Source organism: Molothrus aeneus, chromosome 13 (genome assembly GCF_037042795.1).
Source record: "Molothrus aeneus isolate 106 chromosome 13, BPBGC_Maene_1.0, whole genome shotgun sequence".
Taxonomy (NCBI): domain Eukaryota; kingdom Metazoa; phylum Chordata; class Aves; order Passeriformes; family Icteridae; genus Molothrus; species Molothrus aeneus.
This window is the reverse complement of record NC_089658.1, coordinates 8777985-8789563: the sequence shown is the minus strand read 5'-3', so window position 1 is coordinate 8789563 and position 11579 is coordinate 8777985. Positions and strand designations below refer to the sequence as shown.

Genomic DNA, 11579 nt, shown 5'->3' with positions numbered 1-11579 from the left:
GGGTACCTGGAGACAAAGTCCACGTTTTTGTTACATTGAGAACATTACACAGGCAATGAACTGTTGAATTAATTCCAGACCAGAATGGAATATAAAACCACATTGAAGTAAGAATTGATCTTTTAATTTTTCTTTATCAGCACTATTCTGTAGCTTTGAGGTTCCTGTTGCTGTACATACCCATCTGCTGAAGATGGCAGGGGAGGAGGTTACTCTATGCTTCCTTGTGGAAGCTGCTTGTCTTCTGTGCTTCTAAAATGAGGGAAGGATCTGTTTATTATAATAGTTTTCCTTGTAGGTCACCAAGCAATGTGTAAATAAGGCTGTTTTCTTCTTACATGCGACTATGCTTAAAAGATTTTTATCCAAAATATCCTGTAATTCCTAACTCTGGCTCAGCTCCAAGAATTACCATGCCTGGTAAAAAGTGAGGATTCTGGGGCTATCAGTACATTTCTGGAATTTATTTTCATTGCTCTGGATGTGGAAGACTGATTTATAGAAGTGAATCTGATGCAAACTAGAGCATCATTTTATCTAAATTATATGCAAAGGCTTGACTGTAATGTACAGTGGCTGCTAAGGGAAAAAAATTCTTTTTAGTGCTTGTGGTTAAATTAATTATTGTTCTTTTTTGTGTGTTCTTCACAGTTTATGCTATAGTACTGTGTATATATTCATTGATAAAGGAATGAACAGTTCGGCTGTGTTCCTGCTTTTCACTTGTGAAAGCACTGGTCCTTTTCATGTCTTCAGATAGTTTTTAGCCATTTTTAGCAGTCAGCAAGAACTGAGATTTCTAATGTTTAAGTATTTTCGCCTGCTCCCTGAGTGTGTGCATTTGTGACTACAGAATGATGAGCTCTTTTCTGAAGAAAGAACACTGTGATTTATTTTGGAAGCAGCTTCTGTAGTTCTGAAAAGCGCTACCGCTGCAATCCTTTGTTCTGCCGCGAACTGCTGAAAATGTCTTCCTCCGATCCCGGGGCTTTGTTGGTGTTCTGCGCCAACAAGGGCTAAATTTTAGTATTAAAAACATTCAGAAATAGCTTACATGGTTATTGTCATCCAAAATTTTAAAGAGCAGGATGTGCTATAATTAAACTTTCCACGTCCCCTCTTTATCGTAAGAATCACGGCCGACTGTGCCTTTGCTGTGGAGAGGCTTTGAGCAGATGACAGGCAGCGATTCACAAGTCGACTGTGCGGGACCGGCTTTCCTCTCGCTGCCAGCCCGGCTGTGAGCGCAGCCTCCCGGGCCCGGTGGGTGCCGCCCGGGCCCGGTGGGTGCCGCCAGGGCCGCTCCTCAGCCGCCGCTGCCGCTGCCCGGGCCGCGGAGCGAGGGCCCCGCGCATGCTCCGGGCCCGGCCCGCCCCCCGCTCCTCCCCGTGCCCGGGGCCGCCGCCGGGGCCGGGCTCGACCATTTCTGCGGGCGCGGGTTCGAGGGGCCGAGCCCCGGGCAGCGGCATCCCCGAGCTTCAGCACCGCGGGCCGGACAGCGCCCGCCGGGCCGGGCGGCTCCCGAGGGCGGCTCCCGGTGCGAGGCAGGCCCCGGCCGCACCATGTTCCCCGGGCTGGCGGTCGCGCTGCAGGTGCTGGCGCTGCTGGCGAGCCGCGGGCACGGCTTCCCCAGACCCGCGGGCACAGGTAAGCGCCCGCCCCGAGCCTTCTGCCCTCGGCCGCGGGTGGGCAAAGTTCTGCGGGATGGAGATAGAGGAAGGTCACAACTTTCCTTCGGCTTGGCTAAAAGCAATGAGATCCTAAGGCGGCAAGACATCGACCACTGAAGCTGCAATCAAATATTAAAGTGAAGGGATAGGTGCTGGTAGAGGGAAAAGCTCCGAATTTTTTCCGTCTTTTCCAAGCAATGTTTTCATCCATTCTACATCAGTGTCTGCACAAGTCTTTGCTTCTCCCAGTCTCCCGCTGTATTCTGGATGGAGGAGATTTTTAATCTCTTGCTTGTGCCAATCCGATTATTGCTATTTTAGTCAATCTCCTCCGGCACTTTTTTCCCCAATTCGTGAGTTTTCTGATCAGAAAGAGGTTGCTGAGTCTATAACTGTATTTCTGTCTTCTGCAGAAAATCTCTCTCTGCCCCAGTCACCTTTGTTTAGAGGTTTGACTTTTTTTATTGTGTTCCCATTTTTCTAGGAACACTGAATTGTTTTTGCAAGAAAAAAAAAATAAAGGATGCAGTTGGCATCCTATTTAAGACACCATGCTGTATTGGAGAAAACTGTAAATTAAGGAAAAATGTCCTATCTCTTTGTAGTTGCATGTATCATATAACTGAGTATATATATATATGTGTGTGTGTGTGTTTATTCTAGATAAAGCTATACACAACAGACAATTAAGTGTAGAAAGACCTTTGGAAGAACAGGTGAGTGAAATAAAAATATTTACTTTTTTTTTTTTGTGGAATTCCTATATATATTTTTAGCCTTTCAGGTACTTGATCCATGAATATCATGAATGGCTAATGAATGGGTAAAAAATAGATTTGTCAGTAAAGTGATTATTAATGGGGTTAGATACAAAATAGGGTTTCAATAATTTTTAAGAACTGGCATATAGACTTTCACTGTCCAGCATTCTAAAAGCATTTTGCTAGCTCCAACAGCTCACAGATATGCCATGCCTTTCTGTTGATGTCCTATGGGAATATAGCATGAGAGCTTGGAATGAAGAAGGAAAATGTAACTTGCATTTATCTTAAAATGCAGCTTCTCGTAATGTCTGGTTCTGATCAGAGGATGGATGGTACTGATGAAAGTCTCCAGTGCCCATTCCTGTTCTACTTATTCAGGCAAACTTCTTAGTAAGAGTGAAAATCAGGCATTAAGCCCTCTGCTAATACTGATAAATCAAGAGATCACACATTTTATTCCTTCTACCTGTTTGCTATTTTATTTGCTTTATTTTTGTATATTAGATTGCTGAAGCTGAGGCAGACAAGAATAGGAAAATAGCTCCCACAGGTAAAATATCTTTCCTGGTTTTATAACAATATTCATGACAGTATTCAAAGAGGTATAAGACTTTATGTTATGTTGATATTGATATATTTTCCAGAAAACAAGCCAGAGTTCAGGAACTATTCCTTTGTTGATGACCTGAACCTGCTCAAATCAGTAGCAGAAAGAGAAAGGAATGAGAAGGAGAGGGAGTCAATTAGAAGCTCTTTGTATGAACAGCAAGTGGCCATTGATGATGCAGACTCCACCAAGAACCGCAGGCTTGTGGATGACTTTGACTCCACTAAAAGCGGCCTGGATTATAAATTCCAAGGTATTCCATAATCATCTTTCAGTGATTTCTGGGTTAGATTTCTCTTGCAAACTGATTGCTTTCATGAATGTTGCCTTCGCCACTAAACATGAGCTCTATTTGTTGCTGGAGTGCAGTTTCAATTATTTCCAGTTGCTTGTTGTATTACAGTTAGGTTATTGAAACACAGTACAAAAGAATTGCTCCAGATTTCAACAGACTTCCGTGGAGGAAAGTCTGATTGTGTAATTTGTAATGTCTTTTAGCAATTTAGATTTGATGGAAGGAAAATGGGACATTTTTTTGGATGAAAATGTATTTATTCTGGTTTGTGAGGAAGAAGCACTTCTATATGCAGCTAAATCACATATATTTATTCCAAATATTATGTGCAGTTGTAGATAATTCTCATAATCACAAACCTAGAAGAAATTACCAAAGGCCAAAGAATACTTGCCTTTGCTACAGGAGTAGTTAATTGACTTGTAGTTTAAGTGAGTCTTCTGAGAATTGTAAGCAGCATTTAGCTCAGGATATTTTTAATTATATCAAAGTATGCTGATCACGGACCAAAGCTCACTCATTGTATTGCCTCTCCCATTGTCACAATGATATTATTTGCCATAGGTAACAATTACATAATTAAAAGTTAATTTGCTGAAATTCAAACAAGATTATGTGCCATTGTCATGAACTCTTCTGACTAAGTGGCCATACAATGAAAGTAGATACCAGGAAGACACAAATAAGTGGATATGGAAATTCTACCAATATTTTCTACAAACAGGAAAGTAAGCTCCTAAGGTTCATCTCTGCTCTTTCAGAAAAGCCACTCAGAAAGATATTTTTCACATGTGGAAAATTGACAGAACTTTTCCTTGTGACTGATTTAATGGCTTGCAAAGTGTGTATCAAAGTATATTCCTAATGTATCTAAAAATGCAGTTTTGTTCTGAAGAGAAAAAGATGTGGGCAGATATTTTTTAATGAGATGTTTAATCTAAATGAGTTAGGATGGTCAGCACACAATAAAACTGTAATCCTTTCAGACGACCCAGATGGCCTCCATCAATTAGATGGCACTCCTTTAACTGCTGAGGACATTGTTCAAAAAATTGCTGCAAGAATTTATGAGGAAAATGACAGAGGAGTGTTTGACAAGATTGTTTCAAAACTTCTAAATCTGGGGCTAGTAAGTATCTTGGAAATCGTCATTTAACTGTGTGTTGGATTGGATTAATGCTCTTTCTAAAAACAATTCAGATGCACACTTTGTCTGGGACTCAGGGTCTAAGCAAATTTCTAGAGCTATTTGGGCTTGCTGGTTGAGCTCTGCAATAACATTGTTGTTCCTGTGATGCAACAAAATAGGCCAAACTGCAGAATGTTTCTGATGTTGAAAAAACATTCACTGATTGTACTCCTCCCATGTCTGCCCTCATTTTTCCTTTAATTTGTCTTCTGATTTTCACTGAGTGTTTTTCTATTGTTAATTTATTTTCTATACTTAAGGGGGAAAGGTCTGAGCTCATTCCTATCCACCTAATGCTGATAAGATCATCAGCACACACATAATGTTGCTGGCTAGTTGAGGATATTTTACATTACTGATTTTTAGGAAAAGTGGATTTGTCTCTGACCTCTGAATGTCTCAATGGCTTTAGCCATTGCCATTTGGGATCTTTATATTTTAAAATACTCACCTTATCTTTTGAGCACTAGATTTTGCAGCTGAGTATTGCACCCCACTGATTACAGAGGGAGCTGTGGGACAGCTGCATGGGAGACTTCTTGTTCAAGTGACAGATGTTAGGAAGCAAAGAGAAAACATGTTAATGACATCATAGAAATCTGTTTGCTTTTTTCCCATTCTGTGTTATTGAATTCTGTTGTAATTATTCAACTGTCCATAGATGTGTTGCAGAGCATATGTATTTCTATATACACACACATGGACACACATATAGGGAGGTGCCACACTTGCAGCTCCATCTTTCAAGCTGCACTCCACTGTGTTAAGTCCTAAAGAGGTTTGGTTTGAAGGCTTTATGTGTGAAGGGGTGGGATTTATGTGTATACACAGATTAGATGTGTATTTCTATGTATATATGTATGGAGTGTTATAAATGTTTGCCTGTCTATATGTACACACAGATATTACACCTCACTTGGCTGTGCTCAGCTTTGAAGCAAGCATACAGCAACCTATTTGCATATTGATATCAGGTTTCATACTGATGTTTGATCTAGAAAAAGCACAGTATCTTATAAGTATTCTGCACAAATATTTTAACAGATCACGGAGAGTCAGGCCTATACCCTGGAAGATGAAGTGGCAGAGGTTTTACAACAGCTCATTGCAAATGAAGCAAAGGATCATGAGAAGGAGTCTGAAGATTTTGATTACTCTGCTAGCAGAGCAGATAGTGATACAAAAGAAAAGCAACAGGAAAGAATGGTAATTTCTTAGCTAATAATTTTGTCTTGCTTACCAGATGGTACTAGTACTGTGCTTTTTAGGGAATAGTTAGTTCAGTCTGGAAACAAGAGGTGTTCTTAAAGAAATTGTCTGATAGAAAAAAGAATCATGAGTTAAAAATTTAAGATGTCAATTGAAATAACTGAGAAAATAGTATAATCTTCACTTTGCAATTAGGACAATGTTGGCATGAGGTTGTGATAGAAATTTTTGCTCTCTTAACTCTATCATCAAAAGCAATGTGCTTAAAGATTTATTTTTTTTAAATTATGTCTTATGTGGAGACATCAAGCAAATCTGATCAGGATAGTTTCACTAATGGAGAAGTTGATGATACACTGGATAACACGTGGTCATCATCTAATGTGCTGGAAAGAAGAAATGAGCTGCCTTCTGAAGATAATTTTGAAGACCTCCAATATTTTCCAAATTTTTATGCATTATTAAAAAGTCTTAACTCAGGTAAGCTTGTCATGTGTTTACAGAAATATTAGGAAAAAATTTTAAAAATTAAGATTCTCTGGTTTTTTCCTCCTCTTGTCTCTTCCCCACAGCTTCCCTCGTTGCTTTGAAAATGTTCTGTAAGATACATAGCAGAAACTTGTTTGATTAGTGATTTTGATGGCAAAACACTGGCAGGAACAACACTCAGAACTGCAAAGAGTGTGACCTAGACAGCCCTTCCCATCTTGTGCTGTGTGATTCCTGAGTCCTGAATTCTTTTAATTCCTGTAAGGACATGATGAAAAGCTGGCAAGTAGTTTTCCCCAGAGATCTTTCCAGTAACATCCATGTCTTCTAAGCCAAGAGATACGAGTAAGCCACAGTAGGATCCTCACAGTGATGGTACCAGTAAATGAGTGTGAGTGAGCCTCCCAGCCTTTCCACAAACCACAGGTTTACTGTTTATTGCAGTGAAAGCCCTGCAGTCTCTTCCTATTCCGGTGCTGGACATCACAGCTTCCAGTTATTGCAGGCAAGACTGTGGCTCCTTGCCACTGCCCTGTGTCATCACCCTCTACACACACCCACTCTCTGCAGCCACACACACTCTCTAACTTTTGGAGGGATGGGGGGTGGTATTTTGTAGATCCCTTGTCCTGCAGGAGTATTAATAATTGCTTCAAATTGTCCCCATGTGCACCTGAGTGGAGAGCTAAAATAAAAAACCTGAGTCCACATTTTGCTCAAGTCCAATCGACAAACTTTAAATTCTTCTTCCTGTTCTTTTTAATTTTCCCATGGCAATTCTACATGCTAGTTCTTCTCCTTTTTCTACTCACAATGCAGGCAGGCATGTTGGGTTTAACAGGCTGTGAAGCAAACAGGACCAGGCCCACTGGCTGCACATCTCCTGCTTTATGTGTTCATCTGTCAGGTTGTATTGAGCTGGAGGAGAGGATTCAGTTGCATCCTACAGCTGTGTGTTATATTGCAGGCAGCAATAAAAAGCCTGTTCAGCAGCTCTCCAGGGTGGCTGGCCCTCTGCCAAGGTTGGGAGTATTATTTCTGACTGTCCCTGACTGACAGTGCCCTGGCTCTGTTGGGTCCTTCAGTGACAGCCTGGGCAGTGGGGAAAGCCTGTGTGACTGTGATGGGAGAGTTTCACACTGCTAATGCAGAAATAGCAGTAATATTGTTCAGCACATAAACACAGTGGAAAAAGAAAAGCTAAGAAGCAGTGGGCAAAACCTGATTATTTGTATAAATAATTTTTTTTGTATCCTATCCTGAAGTCATGATCCTCCCAGTCAGGTAATGCTTTGTTGTCCCAGTATGCAGGTCATGGACTTGTCCAAGTAACAATCTCATTTGGGACACTTTATATTTTTGTCATTGAACCCGTGGATCTTGTAGGAGAAAAGATCTCTTCCATACAGAGTCAGACTGATCTACTAAATACTTAACAAACAAATAAAAGAAAAATGACATACTCTAGAAAACTCTACCTATATCTGCCCTCCGACCATCAATTTGAACTGTCAGATCACTCCATCTTTGTGTGCTTAGTGTTCTTAGCTGTAAAATGGAATTAATACCATTGGCCTTCCAAGACAATGGTATTATGACACAGCCCCTCAAGACAAAAAGCTATGAAGAAGAACCTACCCCTGATGTTTTAACGTATGTACTTTGCAGGGACAGCTTAAAAAGAAATATATATGTAAGTTCTCATTCTAATCCAGCACAGCATTTTCTCTTTTAATGAGTAGGTCATTCTTGATGCATGAATTTTGCACAATTTGCACAACACTTTTTCCAAGTTACCTGAAGGTTGATAGTTTTGCTTCATCTCCTCACACAGAGACAGAGACAAAAGAGAAAGAGACCTTGATAACTATCATGAAAACCCTGATTGATTTTGTGAAGATGATGGTTAAATATGGAACAATCACACCAGAAGAAGGAGTTTCCTATCTTGGTGAGAGTACATACTTTATACAACTGTTATTAATGGTGTGTTCTTCCTCTACCAGCAGTGATAATTATCTTCTCATCTTCCTTGCTCTTATGAAACCTGTTTCAGATTTGTTCATTGAAAATGCTAAAGCTTTTAAATGATTGAGCATTCCCTACAGCAATGTTCAATTCCATACTGCTTTAATATTTCCATCTAATGAAGGAAAGGTAATATATCAGATATGCATTTAGAGTATTATTACACTTTTGTATCTGTGAAGCACAATTTATTTCAATGACTTTATGTCAGGGGAATATTAGGGTCTTCTCTGGTCTATTAAAGTGGATTAGGTACCTGCATTTCCCAGAAATAATCCAGCACTTCAACTCCTTCAGCTCCTTTAATCTCTCACTGTATGTAGCTGGACTAGATGGGACCTAATGCTAAATTCGTCCACCAAATAGAACTCCTTCATCTATGAAGAGTGTTATATCTTAGCACAGGAGCAGATTTTGAAGCACTCTTTCCTGGATCCATTTTAGAGTGGATTTGGCTATGTAGGTTTTGTAAAATTGTTACCATTTCCTGAAGAGAGAATTTGCAATGGCCTGGTTTGTGTCTCACACACCTTTCCTGGCTTTGACAAACTCTCTTCTATTCACTGTAGGCAGCCTGTCTAGTTAAACAAGCTGACCTACAGAGGAAGGGCTCATCTGTAGAAACTCTGCAAAACTCTTTCATTTTTCTGAAGTATTTCTGGTCTGGATTAGTCTAAAAAGTTTTTGTTTGCATCAGGGAAATTTGTCAGCTTCATAAATCAGCCTGTCACAGAGAGATGACTGGCAATGGTTTTTCTACATTGCAGATACTTGATTGATGAAATTGTAACTATATGGATTGATCATCCATTACTTGCCTACAAAAGGTCCAGTGAATCATGACTCACATTCAGTGCATGATTGCACCTCCTCTCTAAAGAGTTCATGATATATCTGACCAAGAAATCTCCTTGAATTTTGGAATATTTGGACAACTTATGCCTCAGTCCATCTCTCTATTTCTCTGTCTGCCAGCACATCTAAAGAAAGATGCACATAAAGAAATGGTTGATTTTAAGCACAGTGGTTTCAGTGTCATTCTAGAAATGAAGATACTATGGCTTGATCAGATATTGCCAAAACTTAATAGGCTAAATTCATCCCTGATGCAAAACCATGCAGATAATGGAGTTACACTAGGAATGCATTTTTCCTGCTAAAATTCAGGGCAGTTGTTCACATTGACTTTTGTTTGAGCAAATAGGTACTGTAACCCTGGAAACAAATTGCCTCGATGACATAGTACAGAAGGCAAGCATTGGGTTAAGAGTTTGAGAGGTCTGATTTAGTCTGGATTTAAAGTAAGACTATCAACTGATGTATCCAGACTCTGCCTTGCAAACGAGTGATTTATGCAGAGGTGGATTTTGTGCTCCATCAAAGCAACTTACTGTAGTGGAAAAAGCTTTCTCATAGATCCTCAGGTTGCTTCTGTGGTATTCTTTTTCTAGACTTGCTGTTGAGAAATTGCTTTAAAGCTGACCTTCATTTATTGAGCTAATACTCTCAAATAATGAGGAAGAGCATCCACAGGAGCATGTTAGCTTCTTGTGCTGTGCTTAAGCGCGGCAGCCGTTTTATTGCCACTCTTACTGAATTAAAATTCTATAGTCTGTAATAGCAGGATAGGTACTGTGTATCATGGTGCAGTTTGGATTAGGAGATTGATACACAGCTGTGGTTTTTTATAGCAGATAAAGGAATTAGTATGAATACCTGTCAGAGAGAGGAATCAATGTAAAAAATTGAGGGCTTTTTGTTGTTTCCTCAGTCTACAATCAGTGAGCAGATTCTGTGCTACTTGGTGGAAAATACCTACTGGGTCTGTGCAGATGGATTACATCCTCTCTCCATTATATTACAGTAGGAAACTGCCTAAATTAATTTTCCCCGCTCTGTGACTGAAGCCAGGCGTAAGCTAAGCCTCTGAATTATACATTCAAAATGATAAATCATTTACAGAATCAAGTCACAAGGTGCAGCTTTTTTGCCTGTCAGAGGGGTGCAGAGAGAGTGAATTTGACTGCATATACCAGTAACAGCTGGCTTGGGATTTGGAAACCACAGCATTATGTCATCATCATTGTATATTACTCTAGGGGAAAGTATTTTGCTGCAGCAGTGACTGATGTTATTGGATTTAGCTTTAAGTTACAAAAGGTCTAGCTGCAGTGTGGTGCAAGAAAAACACAGATGCACATACATGGAAACACAAGGAATAAGTTTATTTTTTAAGACATATATTCAATATTATGTAATACATATTTAAAAGCTTTCTATATGCTAAATGTAATCTGTAACAGAATCCTAGACCAGCATATTCATATATATGAATCAGGAGAAAAAGTAATGCCTACCTTTTACAGTATGTGTTCAGAAGTATAGCTCTGGAAGCATTAAAGAGACTGTAACAAACTGATAGAAAATGTGTGTTCAGCTGAGGTACACCTCATTGGATAATTATCCTGCTGTGGCAAAATGCCACAACTCTCTATCACTCTTTACTTTCTTAGCTATGAATGCTGTTAGAGAAAGCAGATCCTTCTGTGGAGGGAAAGCCTCATTAATTTCTAGCCCGTTCAAAGGCTTTCAGAAATCTTTCTAGAAAAACCATCTGCCCTCTGAATATTGAAAGAGCTGCTTTAAAATCATTTTTGCAGTTAAAAGAATGGACAAACATTGTTTGGTACAGAAAGCATAAGGCAGTAAATTATGACACAGGATCTCAGGAGCACAAGTGGCTTGTGAATTAGATCCAACTGTGGTATTAATTTAGCCACCTTTGGGTTTGTTGGCAGCATCCAGCAAATGCTGCCCAAACAGCTGAGCTCCTCTTGCTTGCCCCAGCCTTCCAGAGGCAGAAGCTGCTGTCCCTGAACAAGCTGAGCTTTGGGAAGGGCTTGGGGCAGTTACTGAAGTGATGTTGCTGTTGGCAAGGGTGCAGTGGCAGAGGGGAGTGGGAGTGTTGGAACACTCCCACTTAGTGACCAGTGGAAAGCAGTAAGAGGCTTTCAGATAAGTTATGACTGATTCATCATAAAATATTTCATTATTCATGGCATTCATAGCATTTATATTGCATAAATAGCTGATACTGATGCATAAATATCTGATACTCCATGGACAACTGAAAGGACAATATCCTTCACAGTGCTGAGTGAGAAAAAGAGAAAAAGAACTGTTTGAGCCAATAGCAAAATTCACTTTGATTTCAGCACAGCACAAGGCATGCATTGCATAGATACCTGTACTGTTTAAATATTATTTTGTGACTTATATCACATTTTCCTTCATTTTCCTTCTGTCTGTTGAGTAACATGATGGAGAT

At 39.9% G+C, this 11579-nt stretch overlaps 1 protein-coding gene across 2 annotated transcripts in view; it reads left to right on the top strand.

The window, feature by feature from the left end:
• Positions 1-1416: 1416 nt before the first annotated feature.
• The window catches only part of SCG3 (secretogranin III), a 28036-nt gene continuing 17873 nt past the window's right edge, over positions 1417-11579 (top strand). Inside the window, exons 1-8 of one of the 2 annotated variants that reach the window (XM_066559154.1) lie at positions 1417-1647; positions 2334-2386; positions 2939-2984; positions 3079-3294; positions 4323-4465; positions 5570-5731; positions 6037-6214; positions 8058-8174. In XM_066559154.1, coding sequence (XP_066415251.1) covers positions 1563-1647; positions 2334-2386; positions 2939-2984; positions 3079-3294; positions 4323-4465; positions 5570-5731; positions 6037-6214; positions 8058-8174 — 1000 coding nt within the window. In that variant the 5' untranslated portion in view covers positions 1417-1562. The remainder of the gene's footprint in view (positions 1648-2333; positions 2387-2938; positions 2985-3078; positions 3295-4322; positions 4466-5569; positions 5732-6036; positions 6215-8057; positions 8175-11579) is intronic. The other variant, XM_066559153.1, reaches the window with a different exon arrangement.